This window comes from Ascaphus truei, chromosome 4 (genome assembly GCF_040206685.1).
Source record: "Ascaphus truei isolate aAscTru1 chromosome 4, aAscTru1.hap1, whole genome shotgun sequence".
Lineage (NCBI taxonomy): Eukaryota > Metazoa > Chordata > Amphibia > Anura > Ascaphidae > Ascaphus > Ascaphus truei.
Genome location: NC_134486.1, coordinates 402029858 through 402048043, shown reverse-complemented (window position 1 = coordinate 402048043; position 18186 = coordinate 402029858). Strand labels below are relative to the sequence as shown.

The 18186-nt window shown below is 43.6% G+C and overlaps 1 protein-coding gene across 2 annotated transcripts in view; it reads left to right on the top strand.

Moving 5' to 3' along the window:
• Nucleotides 1-18186, top strand: part of ELP3 (elongator acetyltransferase complex subunit 3) — a 188122-nt gene that overhangs the window by 95929 nt on the left and 74007 nt on the right. For both annotated transcript variants that reach the window (XM_075598659.1, XM_075598657.1), the window contains exon 9: nucleotides 2959-3085. In XM_075598659.1, the coding sequence (XP_075454774.1) occupies nucleotides 2959-3085 (127 nt within the window). The remainder of the gene's footprint in view (nucleotides 1-2958; nucleotides 3086-18186) is intronic.

The window sequence follows — 18186 nt, the reverse complement described above, 5'->3', positions numbered from 1 at the left end:
TCCGATTTATATCCCTCCGTGCAATTCTCATCCTTGGCCTGTAGCGAAGAGTCAGAAATGTATCCAGATATGAGAGACTTGGTGCATTTTCTGCCATGAGATAAGTAGCTAAACACACTCAAATTGACCCTTTCAACCTCCTGAGTCTCTATAAGAGCATTTCAAGATATTTAACAGAAGTTCTCTGTCCGAAAAGCACAATAGTTTTTTTTTTTTTTTTTTAAATAAATAAAGGTAAGAAATCTTATTAATAAAGTTAATTTATCTCTAGGATACGAAGGTTTTCCAAATACGGTTCTGTATTTAAAAATAACAGACTTACTATCTTGCAGCTTCAATCAATGCTTTCCACTTTACAGGCTTGTTTTCTATATATTTGAGTATATATCTATTATTATTATTCGGTTAGTTGTCAAGTACCAACATATTCTGCACGCTGTACAATGTGGGGGTTACAGAAAGATGTAACGACATGAACAGAATAACATAAGGATATAAGGACAAACAAGCGAAATCATCGTGTGTGTGTGTGTGTGTGTGTGTGTGTGTGTGTGTGTGTGTGTGTGTGTGTGTGTGTGTGTGTGTGTGTGTGTGTGTGTGTGTGTGTGTGTGTGTGTGTGTGTGTGTGTGTGTGTGTGTGTGTGTGTGTGACATTTTTATTTTTTTTGTAGAGATAATATTCATTCTTTGAGTAATGAGGAAAAAGAGATTTAATGTCCTTTTTGACATTATTTCAAAATTATACTTAATGAGTTTTATGCTTTAGTAACTCTCTGAACTATGATTAAAAAGGCACTTAATTAGTTTTTTTTTCAAGAAATTCAGAAAGTGCATTTAGTGAATTTTTGCCAAAAATGCACTTAATGAGCTTTACCTCTACAACAACGCCGATTGATATACTGGAAGCAGCTTTGTTTAAGACAGCATAGCCATACAAACGTGCAGCTTTTCTGCGGTAACCATTCCATTTGGTGGGTGAGAGAAGAGAAAGTTCTTTCACTTTATATTTAAATTTAAACATCAAAACAATCTGGAATAAGTGCAGGGAATAATTGAGTTGTGGGAGTTAGTAGTGTTATTGTAAGCGCTTTTGTTTTCATGTTCTGCAGATAATCGCTGTGCAGGGAGGGGTGTTAATGTCCATGGCCAAAGCAATCAGAATCCCCATAGTGTTTTGTGCTTTTAAAGGAGCAGTTCCATTTGTGTGACACAAACCTTTTTTTTTTTTTTTTTTTTGCAACGTAAATGTAATTGGCTTAATTAAAACAAATGTAATCATTCTCTCAAAGAAACGTTTTTTTCCTTTTCAGCAGGAGCTCTGCATTGTGTTGCCCTATCAGCCTATATATTTTTTTTTTACCTCAACTCTTGCCTCTCTTTATATAGGATATCCCCTGAATCCTATATGCACTTACCCTGGCAGAAGCCAAGCACAAGTAGGGGAATTGCCTGTTGAAGTGGAAAGCTAATTTGCTTTATATACAGTGACTTCACATGCACAGAAGGGTCGTCACTAGGGTTGCCAAGTGGCTTATCCAAAAATACTTGACACAATGGTGAAAGGTGCAGCGCCCTCAAGACACACACACACACACCCACACACACGCGGCCCTCTCCCAGCTCTCCACTCTATGCTGTTTTCTCCTCTCCTCGGTCCAATCCCCAGGCTCCTGACACCTCCTCCTGCTTGGCTGCATTACCCAGCAGCAGCCAAGCAGGGTAGAGGAAACTGCCAGTACCCTCACACAGCCCTGCTTGGGGAAATCCCATGGCCCCCCCAAGCCGGTCAGGTCGCTATGTCCAGAGAGGTAATACCAGACACATGTCCAGTATTACCTCAATTTTTTTGCTGCTGAGTGTCCAAATATAGGACAGTCCAGTTCAATACTGGACACCTGACAACCCTAGTAGTCACTGAATCGTGAAGGCAATTATTGATGGTTAATCACCAGTTAAGATAGATTGTTATCATTCGTTAATGGCTTTCACACTGTATCTACCCCATGAAGAATGATCACGCGTGCCCTTATGATTTGGAACATTTGTGGCCCTTGTGACAGCTACCTTTTATGCTCATTATCTCGGGCAGAGTTGGCCAACTTCAGTCCTCAAGGGCCACCAGCAGGTCAGGTTTTAAGGATATCCCTGCTTCAGCACAAGTGGCTCAGTCAATGACTTGTGCTGAAGCAGGGATATCCTTGAAGCCTGACCTGTTAGTGGCCCTTGAGTTTCACCACTCTACATGGCCCTCCTCTTCTTTTCATGTCCTAGCGGTGACCCAAGCAATCACGTGGCCATCACCTGCTGGAAGGGCTGTGGCACTTGGGTGCCGCGCCCCCTTCTGACACTGAAGGGGTTAATCAATATCAAACACATTTTAAGTATTAGGTTGCCATCTAAACAGTCTGGTGCATATGAGCATTACAAAACAATGTGTTGGCGACGAGTAACAGACGGCACCACCATATATAGTATGGATACAGAGCTCAATAACGATTGGTCCATAGGTGCGAAGGGACCCTTAAATCCCCTACTAAGTAACAATAGAAACAACAAGAGGGCGGTCCCTGTTTTAGTGCGTGGACCACCTTCTTGTTGTTTCTATTATAAAACAATGTATTTTACAATGGCTATTGTCTGCTGTACCTAAAAAAATAAAAAATAAATAAAGGGATATATCACAGTTGTAGCACGGTCATCGGCTCACCTTAATGTTTAGGGATACCGCAGTCATCTCATACACTAACCATCTAATGTTGTGGTGCTTACTGTTTAGTTTCATGTGCTGCCGAATATCTGCCAGTTCTTCCGAGCAGGAATACATTTGCCCCTGCTGAATCTCGCACAGCGTCATGCATACAGTGGCAGCACAGTACAAACTGATATGTCTCCCTCCGAGCACTTAACCATTCCCACTTTGTTGCCTGTATGTAACTCTCAACGTCTCTTTTCTTTCAGGGGACACACTGTGAAAGCCGTGTGCGAGTCCTTCCACCTGGCTAAGGATGCGGGCTTTAAAGTTGTATCCCACATGATGCCGGACCTTCCTAATGTGGGCCTGGAACGAGATATTGAGCAGTTCATTGTAAGTATTCAGATCTGTCCTCGCCCTATTGTAGGCAAACAAAAAATAGCAGATTTGAATCAAGTAATTCCCTCTAGCCACCATAAAGTATTACTTATTTTTGCCATTGGGCAAGTACTTCTGCAAACGCATTCAGCAACATTATACTTCCTAAATTCTGTAGTTGTATTCTGCCCATACTATTGGCTGAAAGATATCACACTGACCGGGAGCCATGAAAGCATGATCCGTGCTATCGTGCCCATACAGTATCTGACATTGACTTCAATGACACTGTCTAGATCAGTGGTTTCCAACCTTTTTGTGGTTAAGGAACCCTATAAATATATAGTGACATTCTGTGGAACCCCAACCCTCTCTAATAGCGCGTCTGAGATCAGATGCATTGTAAGGAACCCCAACCCTCTCTAATAGCGGGTCTGAGATCAGATGCATTGTAAGGAACCCCAACCCTCTCTAATAGCGGGTCTGAGATCAGATGCATTGTAAGGAACCCCAACCCTCTCTAATAGCGCGTCTGAGATCAGATGCATTGTAAGGAACCCCAACCCTCTCTAATAGCGTCTGGGATCAGATGCATTGTAAGGAACCCCAACCCTCTCTAATAGCGCGTCTGGGATCAGATACATTGTAAGGAACCCCAACCCTCTCTAATAGCGCGTCTGGGATCAGATACATTGTAAGGAACCCCAACCCTCTCTAATAGCGCGTCTGGGATCAGATGCATTGTAAGGAACCCCAACCCTCTCTAATAGCGCGTCTGAGATCAGATGCATTGTAAATTCTTCTGTATTTGATACAATTTTCAAATGACCTGAAAATTGCAGGGACCCCTTTACGGATGCAAAAGTTTCCAAACTCTGGTCTAGATTGCAAGCTTTCCTGTATTAGATTTCTTGTCATGTCACTTCCTTACAGGTCTTGACCTTAATGTTTGTTTGTTGACTTTATAAGTGTCTACATCTTTACTTTTACTTGTAAGTTGCCAGACATTCCCCTTGCACATCTATGTTTGTGTGCATACAGTGTGAGCTAGTAAAGCTATAAGTACATTTTAAAATGTCCTCGTTTTTATGTGAACCAGCAATATGTTTGAGGTAGAACTGGGAGTGGGTGTAAAAATATAACCTGTAATAGAAAACAATGTGGGTGCTGTAAACAAGACTTATTCTGCGTACAGTTATCATTGACCTGTTTGTGACCTGTATAAGCCAGACCGTTTCCCCATCTTTACATATTGTCCTAATATTTGAGGCTTTTCGTGTGTTGCATGATGCTTTGAAAAGTTAGTTTTTGTTGCTGAAATTTTGAAATGAAACATTTGCCCTAATATCTGGCAACACCATGTCTTGATCGGGCACACACTGCGATGTAAAGTGATTGGCTTATGCCAGGGGTGGCCTACTCCAATCCTGGAACCACCACCAGGTCAGGTATTGGGGATATCCCTGCTTCAGCACAGGTGGCTCAATCAGTGGCTCCGTCATTATGACTGGGCCACTGATTGAGCCACCTGTGCTGAAGCAGGGATATCCTGAAAACATGACGTGTTGGTGGCCCTTGAGGACCAGAGTTGGCCACCCCTGGCTAATGGTAACAAGGCTGACTATATCTCCTGGCATGTAATGTGCTATGTGATCGTAAAGTTTCCGCTCCTCTTGCAACCTTTTTATCTGTATCGGCTTTCTTCTTTACAAGTCCAATGAACCAATAGACTTTATGTTAATTTTTGGGCAAAAATGACCCGAATAACTGCTTCAGTGTATATAGAATTGATCCCTTAGTCCAGGGGTGAGCAAACTTTTTATGCCGAGCCCCCCTTTTCATCCATAACATTTCTCGGGCCCCCCCTGCCTGATGTAATCAAAATCACATGTAAAATAAAAACCTTTATTAACCGATATGCAATGTAAATCCAAATATGTCTAAATACTTACATATTTCAACAGCTCGTGCTTGCAAAATTAGGCTGCGTCCACACTGCCGCTGAGTGCGGTGACATCACCAACTCTCCAAGCATGAGCACAGGGTGTCTTGCATAATTTTGCAAGCATGGATGGGGGCTATTTGTGTGTGTGTTTGTTTGTGGCTGTATGTGTGTGTATTGACTGCTGCTGAGCGCGCTTCAAAGTCAATTTTGTTTGTCTCCCCATGCACCAAGCTTGGGAGAGCGTACGTGCACAAAGGCAATACTTTTGGGGGGGCATTCATCCACCTCTTTGCTACCTCCATTCCCTCTCTCTCCCCCCCCCCCTTTTTTTTCCCCTTCCTTCCCCTCCCTGCTCTTTGGCTTGCTATCCCCATTGTTATCCAAACTCCTACCTACAGTATTATTTATTTATTTCCGTTTTCAATGTTGTGTTTTCATAGGTTTTTTTTACATTATTTCTGTACATTCATAGTGTGATTGATATAGTGGCAGCCTACCCTTTCACTTGCAGAGAATCGCAGCGAAGCAGGTTCCCAGCGGAGGAGAGCAGGAACACAGCGTTTGACTTCACTGCGCTCGGGCGTGCTCCTCTCCGTACCACCGAAGCCCCCGCGCGTGCGCACACACCCCATCACGTGGCCGCCACCTGCACTATCCTGTTCAGCCACCCGCACACATCTTCGGCTGCCCGCCCGCGCACATCTTCTTGGCCGCCCGCGCACAGCTTTTTCGCCCTCTCGCGCACAGCGTCTGCCGGCCCGCGCACCCAGTTTTTGCCGCACGCCGCCTGCGCCCCCTAAATAATCTTGCGCCTCCTTGACCCCCGTTTGCGCACCACTGCATTCAATCACAACACACACCCAATCACCACACACACACCCAATCACCACACACACTCAACCACACACACACACACACACATACACTCAACCAACCACAACACACACATACACTCAACCAACCACAACACACACATACACTCAACCAACCACCACACACACATACACTCAACCAACCACCACACACACTCAATCACAACCAACACACACACATAATCAGACATAAGTCACACACAGAGCAGAGAAGCAGCCTCAGCACGGAGCTTCTTGCCACTCGTGCACAGCTCTGCCCGCTCCTAGGTTTCCCCGCACGGGGCATGCGCCCCCCTAAATAATCTTGCGCCCCCCAGTTTGCGCACCGCTGCCTTAGTCTATTAGCATGTTAAATCTTCTTGTCTGGATTCTGATATGCAAAACACTATAGCAGAGTTGTGTCCACCCATTTTACTGTTTAGCAGAGTTTAATAGAAGGCAGTGCAGTTTCACTCCAAAACTAATGTTGTTCGTCCCAAGGAATGTAGAGTACATTTACAATGCTAGTCTTTCAACTTTTCAATGCACGTGGGGGTGTCTTCATCAGGACTTATGCCTTTAGTATTGTTCCTATGCATTGCTGGCAATATTCAGGTAAGGAAGGGACTTACTGAGCTCGACATCTACATATAGAACCGCACCCTTATTAATTCTTATTTGCTTTGTATGAAGTTGCTTCACACATGTTTTCATGTTGTAGTGTTTTTTTATTGGATTAAGGTAGGAGCTTTTCATATGTTATAGCTTTGTAAGATTGAGACATTAAGCTGAAGCTTGCTTACCTGGGGGAGGGTCTGGAAGGGCCCCGCCTCGGTGGCTGAACACAGAAGTTGGGCCGGACAGCTGGTGGAGGATTGGTTAGGGACGATCCTGCAGCGGAGAGAAGCTCAGGCCCCACACTGCATGGTGGCCCTGTGCAAGCCAGACATGGACGTCTGGCCTGATTTCTGAGCTCCCGGAATTCGCCGGCAAGAGCAGCTGGGCCTAGGACACTTGTCCCGACTCTGCCCCTCCCTATTGGTGGCCCTGAGTAGAGCACGTCTACTTATGCTACATCAATCAAAAGCAAAAACACGTACCGGTGCTACCCTATGCCAAGAATGCCTGCAACATTCCATGTACTACAGTAGTAGTAGGAATGAGGAGTGGACACTACAGCTTTCCTTTTATAAGAAGGCACTAATAGGTTGAGCAGACCTTGAGATATACAAACAACGTTGATGATTATTTTTTCTGTCACCTCCTGCGTTTTGTTCCTGTAATTGATGCAAGTCAGCAGCCCCTGTGTCTCTCACACTATCTGGTGTAAATGGAAGTTACATGCTGAATGGTCTGGAGTGCTCTTGGTGTCACTGATAAGATAATTAAAGTAATAGTTCCAATAAATCAAACCTTCACTCCTGAATTAATGGGACTCTTGGTGGAGCTGACACCTCATGGTGCGGAATGAGATAAACCTCTGCTTCCGTTTTTGTTGCAGCACATGAGGAATGAGGTGACATCATTACCATACACGGTGGGGAACGCATTAATCACCTTTTCTGTGAGGGCTACAGAGTTCAACTTACTGTAAGAAACAGAAGTGAATTCAAGAACGTTGTTTATATGGGGAAAGTACAGATGTAGCAAGTGCTATTGTCCCCACTGATAACTCCACATATCCCAGTGTAACTGAGAACATCAAAGTCAACAAAAGTGTCAGTGGCAACCTTGGCTCAGTATATTGCGATACATATACAGTGGTTGAAGTGACTTACAAAGAATAGTATATAGCATTGTTAAAGTGCTATACTGTACATTTTGGATCCACTAAAGAAGATATAAACATAACGATATTGTAATAGTATATTGAATAAACATTAAGTGAAAATAAATGTAGCGGGGCCAAAATACATGATAAAAATAATATAATTTCTGATATTTAAAATGCATTTAATGATTGTAAAGATAAACCTACAAGTGCAGCTAATAATGAGAAAAATAGACCGTTTTTGATGATGATGATGATGATGATGTCCCAGCACAGATGTAACCCCAGGAGAGAAAATATAATCCACATAGAAAACTGCTATGGTGTAGTGATTCTTAAGAATGGAACTCCTTCTTAATACAAACTGTAGCAACTCACATTAAATCTTTAGTAGTAGAGCCTTTTGCCTATAATCACCATTCTGTGCATTCAAGAGCTAGGTTGGAGTTTCCGTCACCATGGTACTTCATATGAGACAAATGAGGCCTTGATAGTGCACAGTAGTATATTCAATATCCATTTATAGAAATAAGCGCCCTCCCAGTGCTTTCGGTTTTGTGCTACCTCACTTCCGGTCTCGGTTGCTCGCCACTGGCTTCCTCTTTGCTTAACCCAACGCGTTTCACCATATTTCTTCTTTGCTTTATCAGGTGTGCAATGTTGTATGCCTCTTGGACTATATATAGCCCCTTTGCATTAACCTTTTACTAACCATTATTGAGCAAGAACTGCTATAATATCTACAGTACATAAAAAATAAATGTTATCATCATCAATAAATGTGGATCTAAAAATGTATTTATATATGAATGGATACAAGATAAGTAAAAAAATATATATACACTATATATAACCCTACCTATCTAGAAGTGTAATTGACATACAAGAATAAACATATATATCTATAAAAAATATTTTCTAAAGAAGTGTTTAATGTATCAATAATTGGTTCTATATTTGTACTTTGAGATCCACGTTTAAAATGTTATATTACAATAGAACATTTTTAAATATAAATATGTTCTCATATATGACAAAATGTATAAGAAAACAAAAGTTAAAGATGAAATATATACAATATAGAATATATGCATCAAAACTTGTAATCTGCTTACAAAAAGCTGGGTGATTTAAGGGGGAAAAAATGAACAGAAGAAAGTACACAAAAAAAAAGTACACGTCTAAATCCATATATAAACCTACCTATATGTCTCAATCTTAAATTGATATATTCAGTACGTCTCTCTGCAGGATAGAGCGATTAAACTATCGTCACCTCTCCAGTCTGTGTTAATACCTATACTGCTTATCTTAAAGTAGCAGTCTGCGCTGATCGGAATTATTAGTTCTTTTTTTTAAACATCCTTTTTTTTTTTTGCCCTTTCGAAAGCGGATTTTTAAATCTGAGGCTTTGTTTGGGAGATATAGGCTAATTGTTTGGCATTTTAAGTGTCTGGGAGGTTATAATGAAGCTCCCCTCAGAACCCAGTGCTGTCTAAAGGTTACCATGATAACAAAAGCTAGAGCGGATTTTTAACCCTATAAAATCCGTAAAAAAAAAAAAAAAATTTCAAGCGATTGAGAAATGGATAGACATGCATGCTAAGGGGCATTGTTGCTTTAAGCTAATTGGGTCCTTGTCTTCTAATGTTCTTCTTTATTTAAAAAATAAAAAAAAATTTAAAGCCCCAATTTTTTTTCTTTACATGGTGACCATGTGTTTCTCCCTGACCTTAACACCACTATTTTCAGCCCTAGGGACCCTCCAGTTGTAGAGAAACTTACCGACAAAGTTAAAAAAAAAGTTTTAATCTCTCTCAGGGGGGAAACCAAAATGGCCGCCAAATCTCAGGCCAATAGGAAGCTGCAACATGATCGGTTGTAACTTCCTACTGGACGGCCATTTAAATCCCCTTTTAAAAACCAGGAAGCATTTTGGATTACGCATATTTATATCATGAAAACATTGTTGACAATGTAGAAGATGTGATGTTCTTCCACTTGATTGAACATACAATATACTGTATACTGCTACTGTAAGTATAGCTTATTATAGTCTTCATCAGAAAGAGAATATGGACCCAAACCTGTGGAGCAGGGTACCCTCCCTTGCCTCCTCCCTGGCAGTGGTCCCGTCGCGTGGGTGGAGTTTGAGTGAGCTGTGTCTGCCATGTTGTGGTTGGCGCAGCCACATACATATGGACTGTGTGTAAGGCAGCGGCCATCTTGAGGTTGGCACTGCAGGAAGAGGAGTTCCTGTTGTTAAAGATTTCCTCGGGACTGGAGGCAGCGTGCTCAGTCTTGATGGAGCTGGCGAAGGGAGAGGAGAGTCCAGGGAGCTTGTCAAGCCCCCCTTGCCTGGCCAGACCCGTTCCCCGTAGGCCCCAGATAGTATCCCCTACAAGGTAGTGGATGTATTGTAGGGCCGGCCAATAGTACGGGACTGCCCCCATAGGCTGAGCTTATAGTGCCGGCGACGCAACCGGTGACTTCACCCGTCGCCGCTAGCAAAAGTTGTAATTTGCTTACCGGCGACGTCGCGGGCGACCAGGACCTTGATTGGTTCAGAGGCTGTGATGTGGCGACGGCCTCTGAAAAATCAAATTTGACCAGCTTCAAAAATTAGCGTCATGCTTGCGACGGCGACAATGCATTTATTTTCGAGCGACGTCGCCGGCACTATAAGCGCAGCCTAAGTATACGGACCACACAGTGGAGCACACAGAACCGCAGCAGAGGATTCCCCAGGCCTGGAGGAATTGATTGCGCTGTGCTACCGGACGTAAGGCGAGAAGGGGATTGTGTTGGAGGCCCCGCGTCGTGGGACCACGCTTGCCGCCTATCTACAAATCCCCTGGTGTACTCGAGTAGCCAGGAAGGTACCATAACGTGCACCAACACCACACCAGGAAGGTAGTGCTGCCCTCACATATATCTGGGTGGGACCCCTCAGTACATTGGGGGATGTTTTTTGTGATTGTGTACAGTATATACTGTATTGCTGAAATTAGGGGACCATAGTAAATAGGTTTTACATACTTTGTTGTGATTGTGGTTATTGGAGGTATACCAAGTAGGTATACCGGTTCCCGTGAGGGACTATCCCACCAACGCAGGGACCCTCCCGGGAGGAGGTGCTGCACCAGTCACCCCAGGCTCCCCAAGCGCTGGGTCTTAGGCCTCTTGTAAGCCTAAGGCCTCGGGCATGGTCAACGCTTATGCGCTGACCCGTGCTGAGGCGCGCTCTCACTTACCAGTGAGCCCCTGCAGCCGCAATGAGAGCGGCTATAGCAGGGGCTTCCGCAAGCGTGCGGAAGTGTAGGTCTTAGAATTTTTTTTCATTTGTGCGCTCACGGGAGCGCAGGGCCGGTCACGTGAGCGGTTCGCCCAATGAGGGCGAACCAGCTCCGTGACGTCACTGGCCCGCCTCCCGAAACGCCCCCAGACGGCGCGCTAACCAAGGCCAGGGAAAGCACCCGCTTTCCCTCAGCCTCAGCGTGCCTCTGCACGGGCTGAGTCACCATGGACTCAGCCTAACATGTAGCACCATAACACGCCTATCTTCCTGAGGAGGAGGGAAGGGGTGTTACACCTGCAAGCAGAACCATAACATAATTGTTAACATGTAGTGCAGATCTCCCTGTTCACAGGTTTTTTTTTTACCCATTATACAAATATATGTTCTGCACATAACAATAGTAGTACTGTATATCTACTGTATATGTACAGTATTTGTAAACCTAAAGCAACAGAAATGCACACAGCATCTCCACAGCCTGTAATGTTCTATTCCCCACTAAATAAAGAAAAAGAAACATCTTTATTTATCAAGAAACCACATTTAATAAAATACAACTGCCCCTTTTAAAGGAGATTTTTTTTCTTCTTCTCCCAAACAATGTTTTTGTCTTCTTCCTTGTGAATACTTCGCTTTAACCACAGGCCTCCTCCTGCACTGGCTAATGTTAAGAACAGAACAAACGAAAAACCCAACACATTCAACCTCACAGAGGTTGTTCTGCATGCAATTGTATGGTAATTTTAATAATGGCCAGTTTGGCAGTAGATAAATGTGAAGCTATTTTCTTGGCTCTATTTTGTTTGTAATAAACATTAAAATGATTTTGATTATTTAAATCTACCAGATTTGTAGGAGATGTGGGTGAGGTTTGCAGTAGAAATGTAATTGTGGTGTTTTATTAAAAAATAAAATTAAATATGCTTTAAGGCTCTTTGTTCTCCACAAGCGTGACTATTCTGTGTAAACCAAGCTTTATAGCGCGTTTTTCAGTCCTTATTATTGGATTCAATGTAGGGCCTCGTTTAAATAGGATTTATATATTCCACGTTTCCGACTCATTATTATTGTTAAGTCAAAGAATCCTGCACACAAAGTGATGAAGCATAATACATTTTACATCATGAAAGTCAAATATATACTTTTTTACGTATACTGTATGTGCAACAACTGTGTTGCTGTACATCTCTTGACTTGTTAACATTGGGTTTCTCAGTGAAAACTTAAGCAAAATGAATAGAAATCTAATCAGCGATGATCAGACCCTCAAAGAACACATCCATACAGAAGTAGCATGTAAAGTGGGGGAAAAAAAGTATGTTTTTAGTACTAGTTATGGGTTAACCTAGCACTTAATATCACAGTTTTCAATCTTCACTTCATCTGCTGGACCTCTGGTTGCAGCTCAACAAATTTGGTTAAGATGTAGTTACGTATAGATACTGTAGTAATTGCAAATAGTAGAAGCAAGTTTACCTGGTATTATGCCAACTTTTACTAGCATTCTAAATTGGCATTTGGAATGTACCAGATTCAGTGATGATCATGGTAGCCTGTCCTACCCCCCCTCCACCCCCCCGTTGCAAATGTAGTCATTAACCATTCTTATATGTTCACACACACATTGAAAGGCCATCTATTTTGCTGATGAAAAGGCTTGACATCACAAATTACTCGGGCCCAATATATTTCCCTCTGGATACAAGCCATTATACTCGCTTGCTTTTAATAATTACAGTGGGATGTTTGAAGTATGCTCAGGAAAATAAACAGACAATATGTGTTTGTGCGTGATGAGGTCAAGCTGCAGTACATGGATTAGCGTGGATGTCCAGTTTGATTATTTAAGGCATTCTTTAGTGTTTGTGTTTAGAGGGCGTCTGTACACCCGGCAGCCAGTGCTGAAGTGTGTTACTTTGCATAATGTTGTTCTCCCCTCCACCATGTGACCTGCTTAGTGACTTTCTTACTTGGCAAAATGTTCTGCTCCTTTGGCACTTGGCGTGCTTCAAGTGGGAAAGTACTTTGTCTTCTGGTAGGAAAGCCATTGAACGGACAGAGAGTTATGTGATTTACCTTAAATTTGAATGAAAAGAACACAAGTGCAACAGTCTCCTTTATCTACAAAATAACACGTGAAATAAAAATGTTTCCCAGTTGCTATTCATTTCCCAGTCCTCTCTATGGGTGCCATTAGGAATGTAAAAACTCTGCCCTCATTAGGGCAGCTTTGGAATATTGTCCGTTTCCTTCTCCCTCCTTAATAATAATAATAAGCCAGCCTCCACGTAGAACGTTAAGTTGCAAATGTATGAAGCGCCAGTATGGGTTACCGCACCCATTCTGTCATTAACTTCCAGTGACTTGGGATAACACGTGTGTGTGAAAAGGGGTTTAACCAAATGTGGCGCTCATATATATGATAGTGATGCTTAACATAGAAAAAACTAAATACATGTGATACACATAATATAATAAATGGTGATACTTATACAAACGGCGGATGCAGCTATAACCCGGTGTAGGATTGCTTTCTCAATCCTCGTGGCAAGTGGAGAGGGGGGTCATTGGGAAACGCATACCATGTTGAAACAAAAAACAAGTGCTAATAGTGCAATATTGTAAAGTCAATGACGTGAAGATAAACTGCTAGCTAAGATGTATACACAGAATACTCACAAACGTGAGGTGGATGAAGGCACATAAAGGTATCTTTAAGGAATGGCTGCAATCCGTGCATACGAGATATCACCAGACCGGTACTTTCCACACTGGACCTTAGGGTAAGACGATACTGGACATAGTGTAGACTGTATAACACATTTAATATGGGTAAAATGAAATCCAATCAACTCACATGGTGTGTAAGATAAAAAAGCATTTAGATCACACATGGATCTGCGCAATCTCTGCAACCGGATGAGTCTTCTCTCAACTCTCCCTCTGTGCTGGCGTGCGTGTCACGAATGCGTATCACCGGCAGCCGGAAGTGGCGACATCCGCATCCAGAGGTTCCGGTTGGTGTAAACGACGTCACTCTACGCGTTTCACCTTCTCGGTTTCTTCAGGAGTGACGTGGTTTAGATGTGAAGAGCTTATATACTGTAGGCTCATCTCTCATAGGTGGATACTTAACAGGGATCGTATGGTGGAGGCTTACTGAGATAGCCAAGGCAGATTAGATAATAGGCCATTACATTATGCGCTCCCCGATGACCCCCCTCTCCACTTGGGATAACACGTACCAGCACTCGATGCATGTGCTCCTAAGGCTGCGCTTACAGTGATGGCGACGCGACATCGCTGTCGCGACAAAACAAATGCATTTTCGCCGGTGCTTATAGTGCACGTGATGGCGACGGAGCGACAGTGCTACCAGAAATCTGGGTGTCACTGATATTAGATTTATTTTTCCGGCGACGGTCTCCCCTTGCGACCAATCGGGAGCTTCCCCGTGCCTCTGCCCTCCCCTTTTATGACGTCATCCAGTGACGTCGCCCAAACTTCAAAATACAACTCGTCGCAATGGCGATGGGTGACGTCATCGGTCGCGTCAACCGTTGCCGGCTGTATAAGCGCAGCCTAATACAGCAGTACACATTGAATTTGTTGTGGCTTGTGTTGCTGTGCTTCATGCAGTTAAGTGTGTCTATATTGATATATATGTATATAATCTCTCTGCTACCAGAAAGGCCAACAACACATTGCATTAAGACTCCATTATCTTTCTAGGTGCAATAGTGCAGAGTAAATGCGTACGTCAGTATTAGGTGAAACCTTTTTTTATTTGGACTAACAATTGATTGCATGGGTGCTTTTAAACATTCCCTTTTGATTTTGATTTATGGGATGATCTGGCTGTGAGAAGTAGTGTACCAAAGGAGTGCAGTGTCTTCCTTATTCATGGTGTGTTGTGCATCTGTGTAGGTTCATTCTGGTGTGCAGTTTTTGTCTGGTTTCACCAATGTAGCCATAGTAAAGGTAGTATAGCAACTTTAACCATACAGTGCATGCAAAGTTTCTTTTAGCTGTTTCGAAGCACAGCTACTAATACATTTTCGATTAACCCCAGAATTTCCAGTTTCTTTTTTTTTCCCCTCCAGCGGATTATGCTTCTCCACTCTCCGATCTATGTGATAGGTAGTCAAAAACTGCTGTCGAAAAAACGTAATACAAGTACAACAAGAAACAGCGTTGAACATTTCCCGAGAGATTAAATATAGCAACTTCAGCAGCTTGTCCATTGCCGTTTGATGCACTCCCACACGGTGAAGTCTCACAAAATGATTGGAAACATCGGACACGGTGTAAAAAAATAAATAAAAAAATTACAGAAACCCCCTAGACCATAACATTAATTTCTGACCAAATTGGAAATACAGACTGCATGAAAAAGTCTGAGTGACTGCTCTTGCTCAGTCAGAACAAGGCAGCAGGAAGTTGTTCAAGAGCAGTGATGGACTCCTTACTATGACCATTAATCATTTTGATAAATTGTTCTGCAGGGAAGCTGTAAACGTATTCTTTATGTTGGAGATTCCTTAAGGAGACTCATTGTCTCTGCTCTCTGGGTCTGACACAAACCAAATTGCCTGTTTATTATTGGTGGTAAGGGCTACTAAACCCAGGTCAAGGCCTCAGCAGCTTATTCCAGGCGATATCTGACCTTGCTTGTTTTCTATTTATTTCTTTTGGCAATTACTGATCGACAACTACTAAATTCTCCTGTTTTTTTTGTTTTTTTTAAGCTTGGTACATTCAATATTTTGGGCACCCGCAGTGCAGTCTATGCGGGACCAAACTGAATGAACAGGGCTCATTAGGTGTTTGACATTTTAACGTTTAAGTATATTTAAGTCATTGTTAGTATTTTGAATACATTTTTTTTTTTTAATTTGTGTTCACTTACAGTGAAGACTCTTAGGCGTGCGCACCTCTCACCAGCCCCTTACCTCCTCCCTAGCTATCCCCAGTGACGCCTCGCTCCCAGGCTCACTGCACACGTCAGCCAGCAGGGCCTATAACAGGATGGTGATCCCGTGCGGTGACGCGTCAGGTGGTGCGCCAGGGAGCCAATCGGCAGGACCCTAGCCTCTGCCCCTGCCTCCTTTCAACTTTCACTTTTTTTTCCTCCGTCTTGTATCTGGCAGCTGGGAGGAGGGGGAGGGAGGGGTGTAGTGATTATCAGGGCTGGGAGGCTCACAATGGCAGCTCGCCCTGGTTAAGGGTTAGGTTAGCTTTGTCACGAGTTTTGGGAAACGCTGTGTGTGTGTGTGTTTTTAGTATTTACCTACAGCAATCTTGCACATTACCCCGCTCCCCCGTCATGGCCACGCCCACCAGGCAAGTTTTGGCCACACGCCCCCGCCACCCCCCGCGCCTAAACAATCTCCCTACAGACCGCTGATCACGGTGAAGCGCGTACTTTAGCCTTAGGCTTGTGTCTGCTTTTTTAATGACCAGTTAGAAAAGGTGACTCGATGAGATAGAGATAAAGTGAATTAATTTATTTATTTACTTATTTATAAAATATTTTACCAGGAAATAATACATTGAGAGTTACCTCTCGTTTTCAAGTATGTCCTGGGCACAGAGTTAAGACAAATAATACATGGTTACAAGACATTGCATGCACAGTTAAAGATAATATATATTATGGGCGTATGAAACAGTTACAGACCAGATTAAAATGTGTGACAGCCTTAGATTTGAAAGAACTGGTGGTGGATGTGAGAGTCTGTGGTAGGTTGTTCCAGTTTTGGGGTGCACGGAAGGAGAAGGAGGAACGTCCGGATACTTTGTTGAGCCTTGGGACCATGAACAGTCTTTTGGAGTCTGATCTCAGGTGATAGGTGCTGCATGTGGTAGGGGTGAGGAGCTTGTTCAGGTAGCTGGGTAGCTTGCCCATAAAGAATTTGAAGGCAAGACAGGAAAGGTGAACTTTGCGCCTAGACTCGAGTGATGACCAATCTAGTTCTTTGAGCATTTCGCAGTGATGTGTGTTATAGTTGCATTGGAGAACAAAACGACAAATTGAATTGTAGAGGGTGTCAAGTTTGCTAAGGTGGGTTTGAGGTGCCGAGCCGTATACTATGTCTGCATAGTCAATAATTGGCATTAGCATCTGCTGTGCGATACGCTTTCTGACCAGGAGACTTAGGGAGGATTTGTTCCTGTAAAGTACCCCTAGTTTGGCATAGGTCTTGGTTGTCAGAGTATCAATGTGCATCCCGAATGTTAAGTGGGAGTCAAACCATATGCCCAGGTATTTAAAACTAGTACTACCCTTCAGGTAACAAGCTTTGAACAATTCCAGGATAACTTTACAGAAATGTTGTATAAGGAGATGAATCCCCAAAAAATCAGTGCATCATAAACTTCTTCCTTGTGGATACAATACTAAACGTGTAGACTTGTTCAAACATGTTGTATAAATATGTTCAGTATTGGAACACTTTCTTAATGTGTTGGCGGCTTTGTGAGCCCTCCCCTATCACACCTATATTTCTCTCCCCCCTCTTTCTCTCACTCTTCCACCCCCTCTTTTACACATGCTCTCCTCTTCCTCCCCCCTCCACTATCACTCAATTACTCCCTCTCACTAAATCGCCACTTTACTCGCACCCATTTCCCCCTCCCGCCCTGGTCATAGACACCATTCCCCCCAATACCCCCTCCCAATACAAAACTACCCCCCATGATACAGACACTACTACACCCCCCATGATACAGACACCACTACTACCCCCAAAAAACAATTACTACCCCCCAAATACAGTTCCCCCCTCCACAAGTACAAATTCTCCCCTTTCCCCCCCACAAATACACTTACCAACCCCTCCCCACATATACATTTACCAGCCCCTCACTCCCACAGATACTCTTACCACTTACCTCTGGTTGTCACCACTGAACCCTGGCTCTCCCCAGCTGCTGCCTTGTCTTACGCCGGGCCAATCACTCTCCCACCGGTGTGCGCCGGAAGCGGCCAGGTTCGGCTTTTGGCGCACACCGGTTGGAGAGAGAGATCGGCCCGGCGTGGGACGAGGCAGCAGCTGGGGATCCTTGTAGCTGGACGCAGAAGTTGAAGCAGGGCCCAGCCACCGCCGGCCGGCTGGGCCCCACACAGCCAGTGGACCCGGCTCTCCCTCCCTGTCGGCGGCCCTGCACACGACCACTATCCTGTGCAGCTTTCCGTGGGTGTGCTCCTGTCCTGAAGAGAAGAAGTGTAGAGAACAGCAAAGCCGGCAG